Source organism: Pristiophorus japonicus, chromosome 1, assembly GCF_044704955.1.
Source record: "Pristiophorus japonicus isolate sPriJap1 chromosome 1, sPriJap1.hap1, whole genome shotgun sequence".
NCBI lineage: Eukaryota > Metazoa > Chordata > Chondrichthyes > Pristiophoridae > Pristiophorus > Pristiophorus japonicus.
Genome location: NC_091977.1, coordinates 521,563,666 through 521,586,242, shown reverse-complemented (window position 1 = coordinate 521,586,242; position 22,577 = coordinate 521,563,666). Strand labels below are relative to the sequence as shown.

At 48.3% G+C, this 22,577-nt stretch overlaps 1 protein-coding gene across 4 annotated transcripts in view; it reads left to right on the top strand.

Moving 5' to 3' along the window:
• Positions 1 to 22,577, top strand: part of mppe1 (metallophosphoesterase 1) — a 92,996-nt gene that overhangs the window by 24,301 nt on the left and 46,118 nt on the right. For 3 of the 4 annotated variants that reach the window (XM_070896242.1, XM_070896231.1, XM_070896252.1), the window contains exons 3-5: positions 7,244 to 7,347; positions 17,192 to 17,272; positions 20,005 to 20,113. In XM_070896242.1, coding sequence (XP_070752343.1) covers positions 7,244 to 7,347; positions 17,192 to 17,272; positions 20,005 to 20,113 — 294 coding nt within the window. The remainder of the gene's footprint in view (positions 1 to 7,243; positions 7,348 to 17,191; positions 17,273 to 20,004; positions 20,114 to 22,577) is intronic. The other variant, XM_070896260.1, reaches the window with a different exon arrangement.

The window sequence follows — 22,577 nt, the reverse complement described above, 5'->3', positions numbered from 1 at the left end:
AAGGGCCGGTGAGGTGAGGCCGAGGTCGGGCAGTGGCGGGGCCCTTGAGGTCGGCAGGGTCGTCGTGTCCGGATCCTGAAACATTTTACGGATTCCGGACGACCCTGCCACCGATCGTTCCGGAGTCTGGATTCCGGCTGCAGCTGTACACTGAAATATTTGTACTTGTATAATAAAAGATTTTATTTAAGAAATATTTCATTGTTTAAAACCTTGGTAAACAGAATTTGTAAAAGAAAACTACATTTTTGGGAGGTCTAAATGGTAATGTTTAGAAATGCTTTTCACTTTGTCTCGTGACTGCCTCCCAAGAGATCTCTCCGGAATGATCCACGGACTATGTTGGTGGTCGAGAGTAGAGACTTCAGCCAAACAAACGGGAGCAGAAATTTCAAGGATGGGTGCAATTGCTTTGAGGATATTTTGGACATCTCAATAGCAATTAAGGCCAAAGATGTCCTGGCAAATAGTCAAGGTTACAGGAAAAGGAACATTAGTTTAATCGACCAGTGTTCCACAGGGCGGGGACTGTCATAGGAATGGACAGATAGAATCTTGTTCTGTAGGGTGGGATCACTCTGTGTATAGGGTGGGATCACTGTGTGTGTAGGGTGGGATCACTGTGTGTGTATAGGGTGGAATCACTCTGTGTGTAGGGTGGGATCACTGAGTGTGTAGGGTGGGATCACTCTGTGTGTGTGTAGGGTGGGATCACTGTGTGTGTAGGGTGGGATCACTCTGTGTATAGGGTGGGATCACTCTGTGTGTGTGGAGGGTGGGATCACTCTGTGTGTGTGTGTAGGGTGGGATCACTCTGTGTGTAGGGTGGGATCACTCTGTGTGTGTGTGTGTGTGTGTGTGTGTGTGTAGGGTAGGATCACTGTGTGTGTGTAGAGTGGGATAACCGTGTGTATAGGGTGGGATCACTCTGTGTCTGTGTGTGTGTAGGGTGGGATCACTATGTGTGTGTAGGGTGGGATCACTCTGTGTGTGTGTAGGTTGGGATCACTGTGTAGGGTGGGATCACTATGTGTGTGTGTAGGGTGGGATCACTGTGTAGGGTGGGATCACTGTGTGTATAGGGTGGGATCACTCTGTGTGTGTGTAGGGTGGGATCACTCTGTGTGTGTGTAGGGTGGGATCACTGTGTAGGGTGGGATCACTGTGTGTATAGGGTGGGATCACTCTGTGTGTGTGTAGGGTGGGATCACTCTGTGTGTGTGTAGGGTGGGATCACTGTGTAGGGTGGGATCACTGTGTAGGGTGGGATCACTGTGTGTGTAGGGTGGGATCACTCTGTGTGTGTGTGTGTAGGGTAGGAGCACTCTGTGTGTAGGGTGGGATCACTGTGTGTGTAGGGTGGGATCACTCTGTGTGTGTGTAGGGTGGGATCACTGTGTGTGTAGGGTGGGATCACTCTGTGTATAGGGTGGGATCACTCTGTGTGTGTGTAGGGTGGGAAAACTCTGTGTGTGTGTAGGGTGGGATCACTGTGTAGGGTGGGATCACTGTGTAGGGTGGGATCACTGTGTGTGTAGGGTGGGATCACTCTGTGTGTGTGTGTGTAGGGTAGGAGCACTCTGTGTGTAGGGTGGGATCACTGTGTGTGTAGGGTGGGATCACTCTGTGTGTGTGTAGGGTGGGATCACTGTGTGTGTAGGGTGGGATCACTGTGTGTGTAGGGTGGAATCACTCTGTGTATAGGGTGGGATCACTCTGTGTGTGTGGAGGGTGGGATCACTCTGTGTGTGTGTGTAGGGTGGGATCACTGTGTAGGGTGGGATCACTGTGTGTGTAGGGTGGAATCACTGTGTGTGTATAGGGTGGGATCACTCTGTGTGTAGGGTGGGATCACTCTGTGTGTAGGGTGGGATCACTGTGTGTGTAGGGTGGGATCACTCTGTGTGTGTGTAGGGTGGGATCACTGTGTGTGTAGGGTGGGATCACTCTGTGTATAGGGTGGGATCACTCTGTGTGTGTGGAGGGTGGGATCACTCTGTGTGTGTGTGTAGGGTGGGATCACTCTGTGTGTAGGGTGGGATCACTCTGTGTGTGTGTGTGTGTGTGTGTAGGGTGGGATCACTGTGTGTGTGTAGGGTGGGTTAACCGTGTGTATAGGGTGGGATCACTCTGTGTCTGTGTGTGTGTAGGGTGGGATCACTATGTGTGTGCAGGGTGGGATCACTCTGTGTGTGTGTAGGTTGGGATCACTGTGTGGGGTGGGATCACTATGTGTGTGTAGGGTGGGATCACTCTGTGTGTGTGTAGGGTGGGATCACTGTGTAGGGTGGGATCACTGTGTGTGTAGGGTGGGATCACTCTGTGTGTGTGTGTAGGGTAGGAGCACTCTGTGTGTGTGTAGGGTAGGAGCACTCTGTGTGTGTGTAGGGTGGATCACTGTGTGTATAGGGTGGGATCACTGTGTGTGTAGGGTGGGATCACTGTGTGTGTAGGGTAGGAGCACACTGTGTGTGTGTGTGTAGGGTAGGAGCACTCTGTGTGTGTGTAGGGTGGGATCACTGTGTGTATAGGGTGGGATCACTGTGTGTATAGGGTGGGATCACTCTGTGTGTGTGTAGGGTGGGATCACTGTGTGTGTAGGGTGGGATCACTCTGTGTTTAGGGTAGGAGCACTCTGTGTGTGTGTGTGTGTGTGTGTAGGGTGGGATCACTGTGTGTGTGTATAGGGTGGGATCACTCTGTGTGTGTGTGTAGGGTGGGATCACTGTGTGTATAGGGTGGGATCACTCTCTGTGTGTGTGTGTGTAGGGTGGGATCACTATGTGTATAGGGTGGGATCACTCTGTGTGTGTGTAGGGTGGGATCACTCAGTGTGTGTGTGTAGGGTAGGAGCACTCTGTGTGTGTGTAGGGTAGGAGCACTCTGTGTGTGTGTAGGGTGGATCACTGTGTGTATAGGGTGGGATCACTGTGTGTATAGGGTGGGATCACTCTGTGTGTGTGTAGGGTGGGATCACTCTGTGTATAGGGTGGGATCACTGTGTATAGGGTGGGATCACTCTGTGTGTGTGTAGGGTGGGATCACTGTGTGTGTAGGGTGGGATCACTCTGTGTGTAGGGTAGGAGCACTCTGTGTGTGTGTGTGTGTGTGTGTGTGTATAGGGTGGGATCACTCTGTGTGTGTGTAGGGTGGGATCACTCTGTGTGTGTGTGTAGGGTAGGAGCACTCTGTGTGTGTGTAGGGTAGGAGCACTCTGTGTGTGTGTAGGGTGGATCACTGTGTGTATAGGGTGGGATCACTGTGTGTATAGGGTGGGATCACTCTGTGTGTGTGTAGGGTGGGATCACTCTGTGTATAGGGTGGGATCACTGTGTATAGGGTGGGATCACTCTGTGTGTGTGTAGGGTGGGATCACTGTGTGTGTAGGGTGGGATCACTCTGTGTGTAGGGTAGGAGCACTCTGTGTGTGTGTGTGTGTGTGTGTGTGTAGGGTGGGATCACTGTGTGTGTGTATAGGGTGGGATCACTCTGTGTGTGTGTGTAGGGTGGGATCACTGTGTGTATAGGGTGGGATCACTCTGTGTGTGTGTGTGTGTAGGGTGGGATCACTATGTGTATAGGGTGGGATCACTCTGTGTGTGTGTAGGGTGGGATCACTCTGTGTGTGTGTAGGGTGGGATCACTGTGTAGGGTGGGATCACTGTGTGTGTAGGGTGGGATCACTCTGTGTGTGTGTGTAGGGTAGGAGCACTCTGTGTGTGTGTAGGGTAGGAGCACTCTGTGTGTGTGTAGGGTGGATCACTGTGTGTATAGGGTGGGATCACTGTGTGTATAGGGTGGGATCACTCTGTGTGTGTGTAGGGTGGGATCACTCTGTGTATAGGGTGGGATCACTGTGTGTATAGGGTGGGATCACTCTGTGTGTGTGTAGGGTGGGATCACTGTGTGTATAGGATGGGATCACTGTGTGTGTAGGGTGGGATCACTCTGTGTGTGTGTAGGGTGGGATCACTGTGTGTGTAGGGTGGGATCACTCTGTGTATAGGGTGGGATCACTCTGTGTGTGTGGAGGGTGGGATCACTCTGTGTGTGTGTGTAGGGTGGGATCACTCTGTGTGTAGGGTGGGATCACTCTGTGTGTGTGTGTGTGTGTGTGTGTGTGTGTGTAGGGTAGGATCACTGTGTGTGTGTAGGGTGGGATAACCGTGTGTATAGGGTGGGATCACTCTGTGTCTGTGTGTGTGTAGGGTGGGATCACTATGTGTGTGTAGGGTGGGATCACTCTGTGTGTGTGTAGGTTGGGATCACTGTGTAGGGTGGGATCACTATGTGTGTGTGAAGGGTGGGATCACTGTGTAGGGTGGGATCACTGTGTGTATAGGGTGGGATCACTCTGTGTGTGTGTAGGGTGGGATCACTCTGTGTGTGTGTAGGGTGGGATCACTGTGTAGGGTGGGATCACTGTGTGTATAGGGTGGGATCACTCTGTGTGTGTGTGTGTGCAGGGTGGGATCACTATGTGTATAGGGTGGGATCACTCTGTGTGTGTGTAGGGTGGGATCACTCTGTGTGTGTGTAGGGTGGGATCACTGTGTAGGGTGGGATCACTGTGTGTGTAGGGTGGGATCACTCTGTGTGTGTGTGTGTAGGGTAGGAGCACTCTGTGTGTAGGGTGGGATCACTGTGTGTGTAGGGTGGGATCACTCTATATATGTGTAGGGTGGGATCACTGTGTGTGTAGGGTGGGATCACTGTGTGTAGGGTGGGATCACTCTGTGTATAGGGTGGGATCACTCTGTGTGTGGAGGGTGGGATCACTCTGTGTGTGTGTGTAGGGTGGGATCACTGTGTAGGGTGGGATCACTGTGTGTGTAGGGTGGGATCATTGTGTGTGTATAGGGTGGGATCACTCTGTGTGTAGGGTGGGATCACTCTGTGTGTAGGGTGGGATCACTGTGTGTGTAGGGTGGGATCACTCTGTGTGTGTGTAGGGTGGGATCACTGTGTGTGTAGGGTGGGATCACTCTGTGTATAGGGTGGGATCACTCTGTGTGTGTGGAGGGTGGGATCACTCTGTGTGTGTGTGTAGGGTGGGATCACTCTGTGTGTAGGGTGGGATCACTCTGTGTGTGTGTGTGTGTGTGTGTGTAGGGTGGGATCACTGTGTGTGTGTAGGGTGGGTTAACCGTGTGTATAGGGTGGGATCACTCTGTGTCTGTGTGTGTGTAGGGTGGGATCACTATGTGTGTGCAGGGTGGGATCACTCTGTGTGTGTGTAGGTTGGGATCACTGTGTGGGGTGGGATCACTATGTGTGTGTAGGGTGGGATCACTCTGTGTGTGTGTAGGGTGGGATCACTGTGTAGGGTGGGATCACTGTGTGTATAGGGTGGGATCACTCTGTGTGTGTGTAGGGTGGGATCACTCTGTGTGTGTGTAGGGTGGGATCACTGTGTAGGGTGGAATCACTGTGTGTATAGGGTGGGATCACTCTGTGTGTGTGTGTGTGTAGGGTGGGATCACTATGTGTATAGGGTGGGATCACTCTGTGTGTGTGTAGGGTGGAATCACTCTGTGTGTGTGTAGGGTGGGATCACTGTGTAGGGTGGGATCACTGTGTGTGTAGGGTGGGATCACTCTGTGTGTGTGTGTAGGGTAGGAGCACTCTGTGTGTGTGTAGGGTAGGAGCACTCTGTGTGTGTGTAGGGTGGATCACTGTGTGTATAGGGTGGGATCACTGTATGTGTAGGGTGGGATCACTGTGTGTGTAGGGTAGGAGCACTCTGTGTGTGTGTGTGTAGGGTAGGAGCACTCTGTGTGTGTGTAGGGTGGGATCACTGTGTGTATAGGGTGGGATCACTGTGTGTATAGGGTGGGATCACTCTGTGTGTGTGCAGGGTGGGATCACTGTGTGTGTAGGGTGGGATCACTCTGTGTGTAGGGTAGGAGCACTCTGTGTGTGTGTGTGTGTGTGTAGGGTGAGATCACTGTGTGTGTGTATAGGGTGGGATCACTCTGTGTGTGTGTGTAGGGTGGGATCACTGTGTGTATAGGGTGGGATCACTCTGTGTGTGTGTGTGTGTAGGGTGGGATCACTATGTGTATAGGGTGGGATCACTCTGTGTGTGTGTAGGGTGGGATCACTCTGTGTGTGTGTGTAGGGTAGGAGCACTCTGTGTGTGTGTAGGGTAGGAGCACTCTGTGTGTGTGTAGGGTGGATCACTGTGTGTATAGGGTGGGATCACTGTGTGTATAGGGTGGGATCACTCTGTGTGTGTGTAGGGTGGGATCACTCTGTGTATAGGGTGGGATCACTGTGTGTATAGGGTGGGATCACTCTGTGTGTGTGTAGGGTGGGATCACTGTGTGTGTAGGGTGGGATCACTCTGTGTGTAGGGTAGGAGCACTCTGTGTGTGTGTGTGTGTGTGTAGGGTGGGATCACTATGTGTATAGGGTGGGATCACTCTGTGTGTGTGTAGGGTGGGATCACTCTGTGTGTGTGTAGGGTAGGAGCACTCTGTGTGTGTGTAGGGTAGGAGCACTCTGTGTGTGTGTAGGGTGGATCACTGTGTGTATAGGGTGGGATCACTGTGTGTATAGGGTGGGATCACTCTGTGTGTGTGTAGGGTGGGATCACTCTGTGTATAGGGTGGGATCACTGTGTGTATAGGGTGGGATCACTCTGTGTGTGTGTAGGGTGGGATCACTGTGTGTATAGGATGGGATCACTGTGTGTGTAGGGTGGGATCACTCTGTGTGTAGGGTAGGAGCACTTGTGTGTGTGTATGTGTGTGTGTGTAGGCTGGGATCACTGTGTGTGTGTATAGGGTGGGATCACTCTGTGTGTGTGTGTAGGGTGGGATCACTGTGTGTATAGGGTGGGATCACTCTGTGTGTGTGTAGGGTGGGATCACTGTGTAGGGTGGAATCACTGTGGGTGTGTGTAGGGTGGGATCACTCTGTGTGTGTGTAGGGTGGGATCACTGTGTGTAGGGTGGGATCACTCTGTGTGTGTGTAGGGTGGGATCACTCTGTGTGTGTGTAGGGTGGGATCACTGTGTAGGGTGGGATCACTCTGTGTATAGGGTGGGATCACTCTGTGTGTGTGTAGGGTGGGATCACTGTGTAGGGTGGGATCACTCTGTGTCGGGTGGGATCAAGTTCTGTATTGTGGGATCACGCAGCCTGTTTCTTTCTTGTTTCTCAATAAACACGGGCAATCTAAGACTTAATTAAATGGTGAATCTATAATTCCTGTACTGATTCTGGGTCTGTTCAATAGGACTTTAAAGATGATGTGACGCGTTTTGAAATGATGTTTAGACATTCGCCCAGCACAGAGCTGTTTGTGGTAGTTGGGAATCACGATATTGGCTTTCATTATGAGTAAGTATAACCTATATACAATAATTACAGCTGCACCCAGATAGGGTAAAGTTACTGTAATCAGCGTTTCTGTCTGCCTGTTGATCTACTGTCTATTCATAAGAACCTTTCAGAAATACTTCAGCAGTTATGCCAAATTTGGTAACTTGGCCTCAAGTGGTGAAGGCCTCAAACCAATCTGAGAATTCTCATCGCCTATCCTGCATTATGGGTATCTTCCTGCTGCTCCCCCCACACCCCTGTAACGATCACTCATTTAAAAAAAATAAGAAATAGGAGCAGGAGTAGGCCTCGAGCCTGCTCCGCCATTTAATACGATCATGACTGATCCGATCATGGACTCAGCTCCACTTCCCTGCCCGCTCCCCATAACCCCTTATTCCCTTATCATTTAAGAAACTGTCTATTTCTGTCTTAAATTTATTCAATGTCCCAGCTTTCACAGCTCTCTGAGACAGCGAGTTCCACAGATTTACAACCCTCTGAGAGAAGAAATTTCTCCTCATCCCTGTTTTAAATGGGCAGCCCCTTATTCTAAGATCATGCCCTCTAGTTCTAGTCTCCCCCAGCAGTGGAAACATCCTCTCTGCATCCATCTTGTCGAGCCCCCTCATAGTCTGATACGTTTCGATAAGATCACCTCTCAAAAGCGAAACCCATTTGCTTTTAAGTTAGTTTTTAACAGAACTACTTCATACTTGGGGAAATAAAAAAGTTCCTGTTGACATCTCCTTGGTTTTGTTAACAGAAGGTTGTTTGAAGAGATTTCAAAAATTATATATTTTTAAAAATATTGCTGGAGGGAAACATCCCCAGGTCACTGCAAGAGACCGATATGTTGGCACGGTAACGAGAGGGGGAGAATTATCCTGAGAATTTCAAAAATTGAATTTCGGTTTTGAATAAAACTTGAACTGCAGCGGGGGAGAGGGTAGTGTGGTGGTCCGGGAGGTGATTGACTGCTTCCCTGGCAGATCATTCGAAAGATTCCAGTGGCATGAATGAAATTCATGCAGATTAAACTTAATTTTTACGAAGAAAGTAACATTTTTGTTCTTAATGCCAGCCCAGCCACGTGGAGACAGAGACCGTGATTTAGGAACATCGGAGTCGGCCATTCAGCCCCTCGAGCCTGTTCCGTCATTCAATGAGATCACGGCTGATCTGTACCGTAACTCCATATACCCGCCTTGGTTCTGTAACCCTTAATACCCTTGCTTAACAAAAATCTGTCAATCTCAGAAATTTTCAATTGACGCCCCCCCCCTCTTAGCCTCAACAGCTTTTTGGCGGATGGAGTTTCAGATTTCTATTACCCGATGTGTGAAAAAGGTATGCCCTCTTGTTCTGGACTCATCGGCCAGAAATAGTTTATCTCTTTCTACCCTATCAATTCCTTTAATCATCTTAAACACCTCAATTAGATCACCCGTAATCTTCTATATATAAGCCTAGTCTGTGCAACCTGTCCTTATCATTTAGTCTTCTAAGTTCTGGTATCATTCTGGTGAACCTGAGCTCCACGGTCAATATGTCCCAGCTGAAGTGCACTGCTCAGAACTGAATGCAGTTGTCAAACAGGCTGGCTTCCGGACGGGGAACCTGCTGGGAAATAAAGACGCACGCTGTGACGTTAAAATGCACAGCGCCTGGGGGAATGGGGGCTGCCGGGTTTCCCGACCAAAACTTCTCCCCCTCGTTCACAAGATCTGCCCCAGCCAGGATTGGGGCCGCAGTCTAAATCTGGAAATGTAGATTAGAATATTCAATGTAAAATGATGTACTGAGGGGGGAAATAAAGAGGGGGGAAATAAAGAGGGGGATAAGAGAAAGAGAGAAAAAAGACAAAGCAAAAGTTTAGAACAGAATTATTTTAATCATTTAAAAAAAATCTCCAACAATAATTAAAATCCTGAAGGAATGAGAACCACACTTTTATAAAAGTCCATTTTCAGTGCCAGAGAGGTTGTTTGGTAGTAATGAATACTTACCACGCCATTAAAAATTCAATGACACTAAATAGACAAGTCCGAGCTATTTCTGGAGTAAGTACCGCAACTTCACGCCCTGCATGTGTTTGATCGGCAAGTTTCACAGCAAAGTACTGGCGTAGCGGAGTGCCGGGAAACTTCCTGATTTCTGCGTTCAGGTGCACACGTGCGGACGTCGGAAGTTGCTGTCCGATTTACTCCTTAATAACGGTAAGTACTGACTGCCTCAGTGTTATTCCTGCTGCAAAATCTGGGCCTTTGTTCCAGGGGATATATTCAAGAAATTCGCTGCCTTTGGGACGCGAGCTCTTCTGCTTCTCCAAGTCTGTGAAAATTAAAGAAAGGCTTGTACTTATACAGCGCCTTTCACGACCACCAGACGCCTCAAAGCGCTTTACAGCCAATGAAGTACTTTTGGAGTGTAGTCACTGTTGTAATGTGGGAAACACGGCCGCCAATTTGCGCACAGCAAGCTCCCCACAAACAGCACCGTGATAGTGACCAGGTAATCTGTTTTAGTGATGTTGATTGAGGGATAAATATTGGCCAGGACACCGGGGTTAACTTCCCTGCTCCTCTTCGAAATAGTGCCGTGGGATCTTTTATGTCCAGCTGAGAAAGCAGACGGGGCCTCGGTCTAACGTCGCATCCGAAAAACGGCACCTCCGACAGTGCAGCGCTCCCTCAGCCAGAGTGTCGGCCTAGATTTATGTGCTCAAGTTGCTGGAGTGGGACTTGAGCACAAAAATCGAGACGGACACTCCCAGCGCTCGGCTAAACATGATCATTAGCACGCTGCTGAGTCTGACACCCAAACACAGGGAAGGAGCAGTCTCAGAAATGTAAACACTCGCATTGCACAAGATCCTAAAACATCAAGTTATTTGCAGACAACATCGAGATGGTTGAAAATCTCAACGGGTAGGTTGGGAAGGGATTGTGCTTCATGTACCCTGCCTGGATAGGGTGGGGGCCAGCCTACAGCTGAGAGCCAGCACCTCAAACTGGTTTGCGACTAGCCCAGATTCAGTGATGTCATCCCACAGCATGATGCCATTTCACAGATCAGATCAAAGGGCGTTGCAACACAATTGTCGTTGTGACAACGTGCTCAAGAAACAGAGGGGCGAAATTGCCCCCTTCTTTTTTTATAAAGAGGCCCGGGAAATTGCCCCTTGGGCCAAGAGGCTGGCCGACATTTTGCTCTCGAGACACTACTTACAGGGGAGGGCGCCAGTGTGCCGTGCCACCATCTTGGCAGTATGGCAGTCCTATTGTGGTCCGGGCCACTCTGGTTTGGGTGCCAGGCTGCAGCCTGGGTACTGCCCTAAAGAAAGATGAGCGAGATTACACTCCATTTCCTTTTGAGGGATGGTGGGCCCAATTCAGCGTTGGAGGTAGAATTTCTGTGCCGGGCGCAGGAAGTCAGGTTACCGCCCCCGATAGGGGCGAGGGACAATTTTGCCCCCAGACTATTTTACCCAACAAGTCCGCACTGATGCTTTTCTCCACATATGCCATTTTAGTCAGGGGGGTGGGGGGGGGGTCCAATCTTTTTTATTTGTGAGCATACATAGCGCGCACCATGGAGTCTGAGGAGGCACGAATAACGTTTAAATCCATTTCCCCATTAACGTGTATTATTGATAGTAACAGATCTAATTCAGACCAGTGAGTAACACAGCAAAAAGCTCCCAGACCTCAAACAGAACAAGCGAGCCAAATAAGATGTGGTAGGACTGAAGTGCCTGGGCTTTGCGGGCTGGTATTGCCAGATCTCGCAGCCAACATGTTGGTGTCCCCTGACGGAGTTACCCTCTCTGCTGCCTGCCCATACCCATTAATATCCTTTTTCAAGCAACTATTGAATTGCCCTTTTTTTCCCCAAAAAACCCCCCAACTTTAACAAGTTTGTGGCAGAGAATTCCACCCTCTGTAAAGTTATCTTTTTCCTAATAAGACATAAGAAATAGGAGCAGGGATAGGTCATAAGGCCCCTCGGGCCTGCTCTGCCATTCAATAAGACCATTGCTGATCTTTGACCTCAATGCCACCTTCCCGCCCTATCCCCATAATCCCTTGATTCCCTTAGAGTCCAAAATTCTATCAATCTCCGTCTTGTATATACTCAATGACTGAGCATCCACAACTCTCTGGGGCAGAGAATTCCAAAGATTCACCACCCTCTGAGTGAAGAAATTTCTCATCTCAGTCCTAAATGGCTGACCCCTTACCTGAGACTGTGACCCCCTGGTTCTAGACTCCCCAGTCTGGAGCTTAGTTCTTTTTGTGATTTTGACCTTAAATATGAGCCTTCTTCAGACCATTTTGCCAGCCAATTGAAACAATTTATCACTATTTACCTTCATCATAATCCCTCTTTCAGGTTACCCGTTACATTTCTCAGCTATAGTGGGAAAAGGCCCTAACCTCATGTCTCTCTTCATAACCGTTAGCCCTCAGCTCTGGTAACATCTACACTGCACCTGTCCCAAGGCTTTTAAGTCCTTCCTATAAAGTGGTGCCCAGAAATGCACTAAACACTCCCATTGGAACCTAAATAAGATCTTGTACAAGCTCAACATCACCTCCAAGCTTTTGTATTCTATGTCTTGAGATACAAAGCCAAGTACTCCATTTGTCCCTTTTTTGACTTTTATCAACTTGTGACCTTTGTATCTGCCAATCAACATCCTTTTGTTCCTCTGCTCCATAGTTCATGTTGCTGTACAATAACATGCACAGTGAGTTATTCCATTGTAACAAGACAGTGAGATCAGTCTTGACATGATCTCAACCAGATATGGTTAACTGCCTTGTAACACTTTCCAGCCTGTGTATGGTTGTTCTTAAACAAGTTCACAAGTTGTTTAGTTCCATTACGTGGATAGACTGGAGAAGCTGGGGTTGTTCTCCTTGGAGCAGAGAAGGTTGAGAGGAGATTTGATCGAGGTGTTCAAAATCATGAGGGTCTGGACAGAGTTGACAGAGAAACCGTTCCCATTGGCGGAAGGGTCAAGAGGACACAGATTTAAGGTGATTAGCAAAAGAACCAAAGGCGACATGAGGAAAAACCTTTTTATGCAGTGAATGGTTAGGATCTGGAATGCACTGCCTGAGAAGGTGGTGGAGGCAGATTCAATCGTGGCTTTCAAAAGGGAATTGGATAAGCATCTGAAGGAAAAGAATTTGCAGGGCTACGGGGAAAGGGCGGGGAAGTGGGACTGGCTGGAGTGAAAAGGCAGAGAGCCGGCACGGGCTCGACGGGCCGAGTGACCTCCTGTGCTGCAACCATTCTATGGGCCCAAATTTGCCCAGGAGTTGCTCTGTTTTTTTTGGAGCAACTTGATTTTTCTGGAGTATCTTAAAAATCCCCATTCTGCACAATTAATTTGCGCCAGTGTAAGTGTTAGTTAGGATTTTTTAAAGTTTTTTTTTTCAAAAATGGGTGTTACCAGCTACCCACGCCTGTTATGGCCATTTAAGCCAGTTTGGTCAGCTAATAGTTGTTCCAAACTAACTTCGGCCAGTGTATGTGGCCACTTGTGGCCGCACAGAAAACCCTTGCCGAGAGTTAAGAAATCAACGCAGGTAGCCAGAGATAGAGGGGGGGGGAAGGGAAGTGGAGAGGACCTTGAAAAGCACTAAACACCTTCACAACAACATTCAAGAAGCATAAAAGCCATCAATAATAAATAAAAAATAAATTAATAAAAAATAAAACTTAAGTCCTATCTTCATAACTCGGCCCGGGAAGTCAGCGGGCCTGCCGGTGCGAGAGGCCACTCGGCTGGAAATAGGTGCGGGTGGGTGGGACCCCCGGGCGGGAGAGAGAGAGAGCACAGGGAGAGAGGCCACACATAACACACAGCAGGCTGAGCTTGGCAGAACACACAGGCTGCAGGAGCCAGTTAAAAAAATAACCAGCGCACCACCCTATACTGCCCTTATCCATGTTCTAACAGCCAATAAAGCAACCTTTCTGGAGGTTTTGGAGCCGTCTTCCAATCCAACCAGGCCTCCCGCTGGTTTGGAACGATATGTGGGGTACAAGATTTAAGAGAGGACAGAGTAGAAAGAAAAGTCTTATGTACACACATACACTAAGAGTTTCAAACAGGCAGATCCCGATATGCCTCTTTCGCTTATCCAAGATGAAATGATACACACCACTATAATGCTCTATCTAAAGACCTAGCTGAGAATGAATTAAAATAAAAGCTATCTTTTATACATGTCTTGCATCTAGCACTTGCAAAGTACGTCACACTTACAATGATTTGCTCTGATATCCAGCCGGTGCGAGAGGCCACTCTATTGGGGATAGCTGCGGGTGGGTGGGTCGCCGGGGCGGGAGAGAGAGCGCACGTAACTGGCCACACACAACACACAGCAGGCTGGGCTCGCAGAACACGGAGGCTGCAGGAGTCAACTCCGAGGGACCGCTGACTTCTCCCTTAGAGGGACCGCTGACTTCTCCCTCCGAGGGACCGCTGACTTCTCCCTCCGAGGGACTGGTGGATTTCTCCCTCCGAGGGACCGCTGACTTCTCCCTTAGAGGGACCGCTGACTTCTCCCTCCGAGGGACCGCTGACTTCTCCCTCCGAGGGACCGCTGACTTCTCCCTCCGAGGGACCGCTCACTTCTCCCTCCGAGGGACCGCTCACTTCTCCCTCCGAGGGACCGCTCACTTCTCCCTCCGAGGGACCGCTGACTTCTCCCTCCGAGGGACCGCTGACTTCTCCCTCCGAGGGACCGCTGATTTCTCCCTCCGAGGGACCGCTGACTTCTCCCTCCGAGGGACCGCTGACTTCTCCCTCTGACGAACCGCTGACTTCTCCCTCCGAGGGACCGCTGACTTCTCCCTCCGAGGGACCGCTCACTTCTCCCTCTGAGGGACTGCTGGACGTCTCGCTCCGAGGGACCGCTGGACTTCTCTCGTGACGCCACTCGGCCTGGGATAGGGGCGAGACATCGGATCCCATGCTGCAGAGGAGCTACTGCGCATGCGCATAACCTCCAGTGCGCATGTGTTGGGCTGCCAGCACTCTTTTGAGCGCAGGGCCCTAGCTCCGCCCCCTAATTGAATTGCCACACCGCACCAAGCCATGGGAGAGGCCACAGAGCGGCCAGAATGCAGGGACAACTTTTTGGTGCCGTTTTTATCCTAGGAAGTCGGCGCATCTCACGTGAGTTAAATCTAGTAATTAAACTATGGATTTCTCGGGCAGGGTGGAGCTTTACATTTTCAGGTGACCTTATTCATTTTCTTAATTTAATTTATGGTTTGCTCTTATCCCGCTTGAAAAGCATCTCTGGTTATTGAACCAAATCAACCCAGCTGCTATATTACCTTGGAGGTCTTCCATATTGGTAGGTGCATTAGCTTGTGCAGTGTCTCTGCATTAAATTATTTTAAAATCTTGTTACCACATTTAAGTCCCATTTTTATTCTTTCTAACACTTTATAAGAAGTATAAACCCAGTTCTTCAAAATCTTTGCTCATGTGCTAGTTATACATTCTGCATTAGCAGTGCAGAACTTATATCCTTCTTGGGTTTCTATGACGGAATTATCGCTTTAAATATAATTCTGAAATGAATAGGGTAATTGTGCATATTTAAGCTTATGGGCTTCAGTTTACGCTAATTCAGGAATGAAAAAAGAAAGACTTGCATTTATATAGCAACTTTCACAACTACCAGACATCTCAAAGTGCTTTGCAGCCAATGAAGTACTTTTTGAAGTGTAGTCACTGTTGTAGGAAAAAGTATAACATGAGAAAAGTTCCATCAAGCCCACCTGTCTGACCTTTGACTGTACCTGTTGTGTAGGCATGCCTGTTTGCTGTGTGATGTCTGTAACACTGTTATGTAACACTGAATGTACCCTTACACTGTACACACCTTGCCTGTACACCAGAGGGTGCTGCTGCTGGAGACCTAAGGGTTACCTGCACACGGCAGGTAACCCAGTATAAAAAGGAACTCACAGCTTGTTGTCGTCACTCAGGAGCTGCAAATAAAGGACTACAGGTCTATACAGTTTAAGTATCATACCCTGCCTCGTGGAGTCATTACTAAAGGTGCCTACATACACTACAACTGGCGACAAGGATGGGTAATGAGGTCACGAACCACACGCTCAGCATGTCGAATCTCAGCAACTTTCAGCAATTTATCGATGGGGACAATTTGTAGAAAGATTGGAACACTTAAGGTGACTGGCTGCACCGTGCGACTTTGGCGACCACCTGAATGAAGCACTAAGAGACTCTAAACCGACGAGAGCATTGCACCGCATTGATACTTCTAAGGGCAGAAACGCTGCCCCAAGTCCCGCAACCCTGAGTCCGCCACATGGGGCAAACCGGCTTGCCCCGTGCTGGCGTTGTGGAGGAAACCACAGGGTCCACCAGTGCCACTACAAAGACTATGCATGCAAAGAGAAAAGGCACCTTCAAAGGATGTGCAGAGAAAGCTTTACTCACCGTGTCTCTGATGAGTTGGCTGATCACCTGGGCTCTGACACACAGGAAGGTGAAGTTGCTCAACCCCTGGAAGAAGAGTATGGAACTCATACCTGCTCCACCGAAAGTTCTCCGTGGGCGATGAAAGTAGACGTCGACGGGGTCCCAGTTTCTATGGAGAATGACACAGGGGCGAGCCAGTCTGTGATGAGCCAAGCGACCTTTGAAGAACTTGGGATGAATCCCGCCAATTGACCACAACAACAGTACCCACAAATTTAATCTTGTGAGCAAAAGTTCAGCACAGTTTCTCCAAAACTTCCAGAATATCTCTTTAACCTTCCATTTGCACTACATATACTTCAACTAATTGTTTTCCTTTAGCCAATGAGAGTTTTAATGTCTTCCACTATCTTCATTGATGTTGAGAGGGTGTTTCCCCCGGTTGAGAAATCTAGAACTATGGGGCATAGTGTCAGGATAACATAGAAACATAGAAAGTAGGTGCAGGAGTAGGCCATTCGGCCCTTCGAGCCTGCACCACCATTCAATGAGTTCATGGCTGAACATGCAACTTCAGTACCCCATTCCTGCTTTCTCGCCATACCCCTTGACCCCCCTAGTAGTAAGGGGTTGTCCATCTAGGACAGATGAGGAGAAATGTCTTCACTGAAAGGGTTGTGAATCTTTGGCATGCTCTACTGCAGAGGGCTGTGGATGCTCTGTCGTTGCGGTAACTATTCACTCTCATTTATAAAAAGGATATAGAGGCACTGGAGAATGCGCAAAAAAGATTTACTAGTATGATACCAGAACTGAGAGGGTTAATCCTGTCAGGAAAGGTTGAATAGAAACGAGAAAACCGAAGGGTGACCTGATCTACGTCTTCAAGATTACCAAATGGTTTGATCGGGTAGACAAAGAGAATATTTCCACATCCGGGCGAGATCCGAACTAGGGTCTGTCAATATAAGATCGACACTAATAAATCCGAAAGGGAATTCAGGAGCAATTTCTTTACCCAGAAAGTGGTGAGAATGTGGAACTCGCTGCTACAGGGGATAGTCGAGGAGAACAGCATTATTGCATTCAAGGAAAGCTAGATAAACACATGAGGGAGAAAGGAATAGAAGGTTCGAGAGGTGGGAGGGGGTGTGTTATGGAATATAAACACTCGCATGGACCTGTTGGGCCGGATGGCCTATTTGTGTGCTGTAAATAATTTGTAATACTTTGTCATTTCTGTTAATGTTTTGATTTGTTGTTTATTTAGCGAGCAGATAAAGCACATTTGAGCTTGAAAAGTACTCAGTGCTGGGTTTGAGCCACAATGGTTTGCTTTTTTAGTAAAACTGAACCGTTACCTTTGACTTCCTCCCACAGAATGGATTGGTACAAACTGCAGAGGTTTGAGGGGGTGTTTAACTTCACCTCTGCAAAAGTGGTGACCAGGAAAGGAATAAAGTAAGTGAATGAATTATGTACCCCCTGTAAGTGTGCTGCTTGATTCACGTCAGAGTTTAAAGAGCAGCTGGTATTCCATAGGGATGCAGGGTGGGCGGGGTGTAGTTCCTTAATTTAATCGCGGGTACGGTAGCATAGTGGTTATGTTAATGGACTAGTAATCCAGAGAGCTGGACTAATGATCCAGAGGCACGAGTTCAAATCCCACTATGGCAGCTGGGGAATTTAAATTCAGTAAATTAAATAAATCTGGAATAACAAGCTCATATCAGCAATGGTGACCATGAAACTACCAGATTGTCGTAAAAACCCATCTGGTTCACTAATATCGCTTTGGGTAAGAAAACCTGCCGTCCTTACCTGGTCTGGCCTATATGTGACTCCAAACCCAGCAATGTGGTTCATTCTTAACTGCCCCTCGAGGGCAATTAGGGATGGACAATAAATGCCAGCCTTGCCAGCTGTAATGTATTTGCTGCATGGGTTCTTTGCTTCAGAATTCATAACAGCACATTGCTATTAAGTACTAATTGGTTTATTAATAAAGGTTTAACAATCACACGACACATTATCATTTCATCCACTCAGCATCATCATAGGCAATCCCTCGGAATCGAGGAAGACTTGCTTCCACTCTTAACATGAGTTCTTAGGTGATTAAACAGTCCAATACGAGAACCACAGTCTCTGTCACAGGTGGGACAGATAGTCGTTGAGGGAAGGGGTGAGTGGGACATATTTGCTGCCTGGTCTTTCTGCTGCCTGCGCTTGATTTCTGCATACTCTCGACAACGAGACTCGAGGTGCTCAGCACCCTCCTGGATGCACTTCCTCCACTTAGGGCGGTCTTTGGCCAGGGACTCCCAGGTGTCAGTAGGAATGTTGCACTTTATCAGGGAGGCTTTGAGGGTGTCCTTGTAACATTTCCGCTCCCTCCTTTGGCTCGTTTGCCGTGAAGGAGTTCCGAGTAGAGCGCATGCGCACTATGTGGCCTGCCCAGAGGAGCTGATCGATTGTGGGCAGTGCTTCAATGCTGGGGATGTCATCCACTAGGCTCACAACTGCATACCTCATGGTGGATGGCCTAGACCCAACTGACTGGGGTTTTATTGAGTCTTGTGAACATCACGTGACTGGCTAAGCCACTCACACTGCAACAGTGCTACAACTCTTTTAGAGTAAACAAAACAAACATTAGTTCAAGTGCCCCCCGATCTGGGGGACACTACAAACATTTCCCAAGGCCCTTTTTTTTTGTATTTTTGTAGGTTTTTTTTGTGTTTTTTTTTTGGCTCTAAAACCATAATTTACAAGTGCCCCCTATAAAATGGGAAGGGGACACTAAAACCGGCATTTAGAACAAATTAAACTTTAAAACATATAAAATCAAATTAAAGTTTGGTTGCCAGGGGTAATAATGTACTCCAGTCCCTCCGGTGCCCACCTCTCGCAACAGCGCTACAAACCTGTGAGCATTCTCACAGCTGCATACATTGCATGATCAGCTATGATCATATTGAATGGTGGTGCAGGCTCGAAGGGCCGAATGGTCTAATCCTGCACCTATTTTCTATGTTTCTATTCCACCAGTGGCACCCATCTCCCACGAACAAATTTAAAAAAAATTTGACTACCTTTACTTTCAATCCTGGTGGCTTAGCAAAAATAATATTGGAGCGAGCCTTTGGCTCAGTGATAGCATTCCCACTCCGGACAGTCACGGCGCGTGGAGACCAGAGTGCCAGCTCGGAATTCTGGATTGAGATCCAGTGGGATACTCGCATCCGGTGAATGTAGGTGACCCACTATCCCCCCTAACCCCCATTGTATGGGTTGTGGAAGCCCATAAAACCCTCCCGCCATTTAGGGCCAGTTACCCTACTGGCAATATACTCTTCAATTTTTTTTGGGTGCGTGGCCCCTTTAAGGGACTGCGGACCCCCAGAATTCCGCACGTGCCCGGTTTTCCCGATTTTAGGAGCCGGTGAACCGGCTGAGCGGGAGCGACAGAACAGCTTAAAGGGACACATTGCCGGCCGGCAATGTGAAGGTGGTTACAGCTATGAAAGGAAGGTTCACATCGCGGCCTGCCAGACTATCCATCGCCCTTGGAGGTGGTACAACGGGGGGTTCACCTGACTGATTCCTGGGCTGGGAGGGCTGTCTTATCATTAGAGATTGTGTAGAGTGCTCTCTGGGGTTTAGAGGAATGAGAGGTGATCTCATTGAAACATACAAGATTCTGAGGGGGATTGACAGGTTGTTTCCCCTGGATGGAGTGTTTAGAACTAGGGGGCACATTCTCAGGATAAGAGATATGGAGATATGGATTCGAATTCTGTCTTGACTGAGCCTCCACAGCCCTCTGGGATAGAGAATTCCAAAGATTCACCACCCTCTGAGTGAAGAGATTTCTCCTCATCTCAATCCTAAATGGCCAACCTCTTATTCTGAGACTGTGACCCCTGGTTCTAGACTCCCCAGTCAGGGGAAACATCCTCCCTGCATCTACCCTGTCAAGCCCTGTAAGACTTTTGCATGTTTCAATGAGATTGCCTCTCATTCTTCTAAACGCTAGAGAATATAGGCCTAGTCTGCTCGTTCTCTCCTCATAGGACAATCCCCGGAGTCAGTCTTGTGAACCCTCATTGCACTCTCTCTATGGCAAGTACATAGTTCTAACAAGTATAAGTTCTAACAAGTATAAGTTATACTGCTGTCTGTGTTTGCAGCTTTGTTCTGGTGAACAGCATTGCTTTGCAAGGGGATGACTGTTCCATCTGCAGGAAAGTAGAAAATGATCTTCAACAACTCTCCTTGGCATTAAATTGCTCCCGACAGGTAAGTTAAGTTCATTTGCAGGACTCCTGGGATGTCTAAAGGTACTATTTCCAATAAGTACACAGTTAAAATGATTTATTTGTAAACTTTACGCCACGAGTTGTTATGATCTGGCTGTTGCGTGCTGCCTGGAAAGGCAATGGAAGCAGATTCAATAGCAACTTTCAAAAAGGGAATCAGATACCGACTTGAAAAGAAAAAAATTGCAGGGCTACGGGGAAAGAGCAGAGGGAGAACATAAGAAATAGGAGCAGGAGTAGGCCATTCGGCCTCTCGAGTCTGTTCCATCCACCATTCAATAATAATAACAGGGAGTGGTTGAAGCGAATAGTATCGATGCATTTAAGGGGAGGCTAGACAAGCATATGGGGGAGAAGGGAATAGAGGGTTATGTTGATAGATTTAGATGAGGAAAGACGGGAGGAGGCTCGAGTGGAGCATAAACGCCGGCATGGACTGGTTGGGCCGAATGGCCTGTTTCTGTGCCGTATATCCTGTGTAATCCTATATATGTAATAATAAGATCATGACTGATCATCTACTTCAGCTCCACTTTCCTGCACTATTCCCATGTTGCTTGATTCTGTTAATATCCAAAAACCTGTCGATCTCTGTCTTGAATATACTCTGAATGGCTTGGGGGCTAATTGGATAGCTCTATCAAAGGGCTGGCACAGGCATGATGGGCTGAATGGCCTCACTCGCTGTACGATTCTATGATTCTAACACCTGTAACAGTACCAATCCATGTATCATTTACTTTCCATACTACAACATCAACTTGTATTTATATAAGCGCCTTTCACGTAGTAAAACAGGAGCGTTATCAAACAAAATCTGGCACCGAGCCACCTGAGATATTAGGGCAGATAAGCTTGGTAAAGAGGTAGGTTTTAAGGGGCATCTTAAAAGATAAACGAGGGGAGGCGAGGTTTAGGGAGCGGGTTCCAGAGCTAATGGCCTTGTAAGTATTAAATATTTGATATAAACTTTGTTGACAATGATGAAATTGATTCAGTTCACTGGTTTGTGGCAGCAACATTTATTTTTAAAATTATTTAAAAATGTTTAGTTCAAATAAAACCTCAGATTATTTCCTTATCTGGTCAAAGTGTCCCCGATATCTTGTATAACTGTGACTGCGGTGACACATCTCTCCGTGAACTCTCCATTACCTTCGCCTCCTCGCCTTTCCTTAGTGGTCCACTTTCCGACCTCACAGTGTAGCCAACATATCTTCGATGGCTGCATCTTCCATTCCCACATGGTCAGCTCTGGCATGCCCCAATATTCTGTCCCTGCTCCCTCGTATTTCTCATACATCCTGCCCCTTGGTGATATAATCCTGGGCGGGTAGCTCTCTTTCGGCCGGCACAGATTCGATGGGCCGAATGGCCTCCTTCTGTGCCGTAAATTTCTATGATTATCTGTAAGCATGTGGTCAAGTTGCGAATGTTGGCCAATGACCTCTAGCTTTACCGCTTTGCCGCCACCCTCGACTCTACGACTGCCTCTGTACTGTCTGACATGGTCCATGTCTCCAAATAAGCCTAAGCAAGACCAAAGCAATCTTCGAAGATTGGCCAATGATCTCCAGCTTTAGTGCTTTACCACTTCTTACTTCATCATCATCATCAGCAGTCCCTCAAAATCGAGGAAGATTTGCTTCCACTCTAAAAGTGAGTGAACAGTCCAATACAGGAACCACAGTCTCTGTCACAGGTGGGACAGACAGTCGTTGAAGGAAAGGGTGGATGGGGAGTCTGGTTTGCCGCACACTCCTTCCACTGCCCGAGCTTGGTTTCTGCATGCTCTCGGCGATGAGACTCGAGGTGCTGAGCGCCCTCCCGGATGCTCTTCCTCCACTTAGGGCGGTCTTTGGCCAGGGATTCCCAGGGTGTCGGTGGGAATGTTGCACTTTATCAGGGAGGCTTTGAGGATGTCCTTAAAATGTTTCCTCTGCCCACCTGGGGCTCACTTGTGTAGGAATTCCGAGTAGAGCACTTGCTTTGGGAGTCTTGTGTCAGGCATGCAGATAATGTGGCCCACCCAACAGAGCTGGTCGAGTGTGGTCAGTGCTTCGATGCTGGGGATGTTGGCCTGATTGAGAACACTGATGTTGGTGCGTCTGTCCTCCCAGGGGATTTGCAGGATCTTGCGGAGACATCGTTGGTGATATTTCTCCAGCGATTTGAGGTGTCTACTGTACATGGTCCATGTCTCTGAGCCATACAGGAGGGCGGGTATCACTAAGCCCTGTAGATCATGAGCTTGGTGGCAGATTTGAGGGCCTGGGCTTCGAACACTCTCTTCCTCAGGCGGCCGAAGGCTGCGCTGGTGCACTGGAGGCGGTGTTGAACCTCGTTGTTGATGTCTGCTCTTGCTGAAAGTAGGCTCCCAAGGTATGGAAAGTGGTCCCCGTTGTCCAAGGCCGACATTACTTCCCACATTACAACAGTGACTA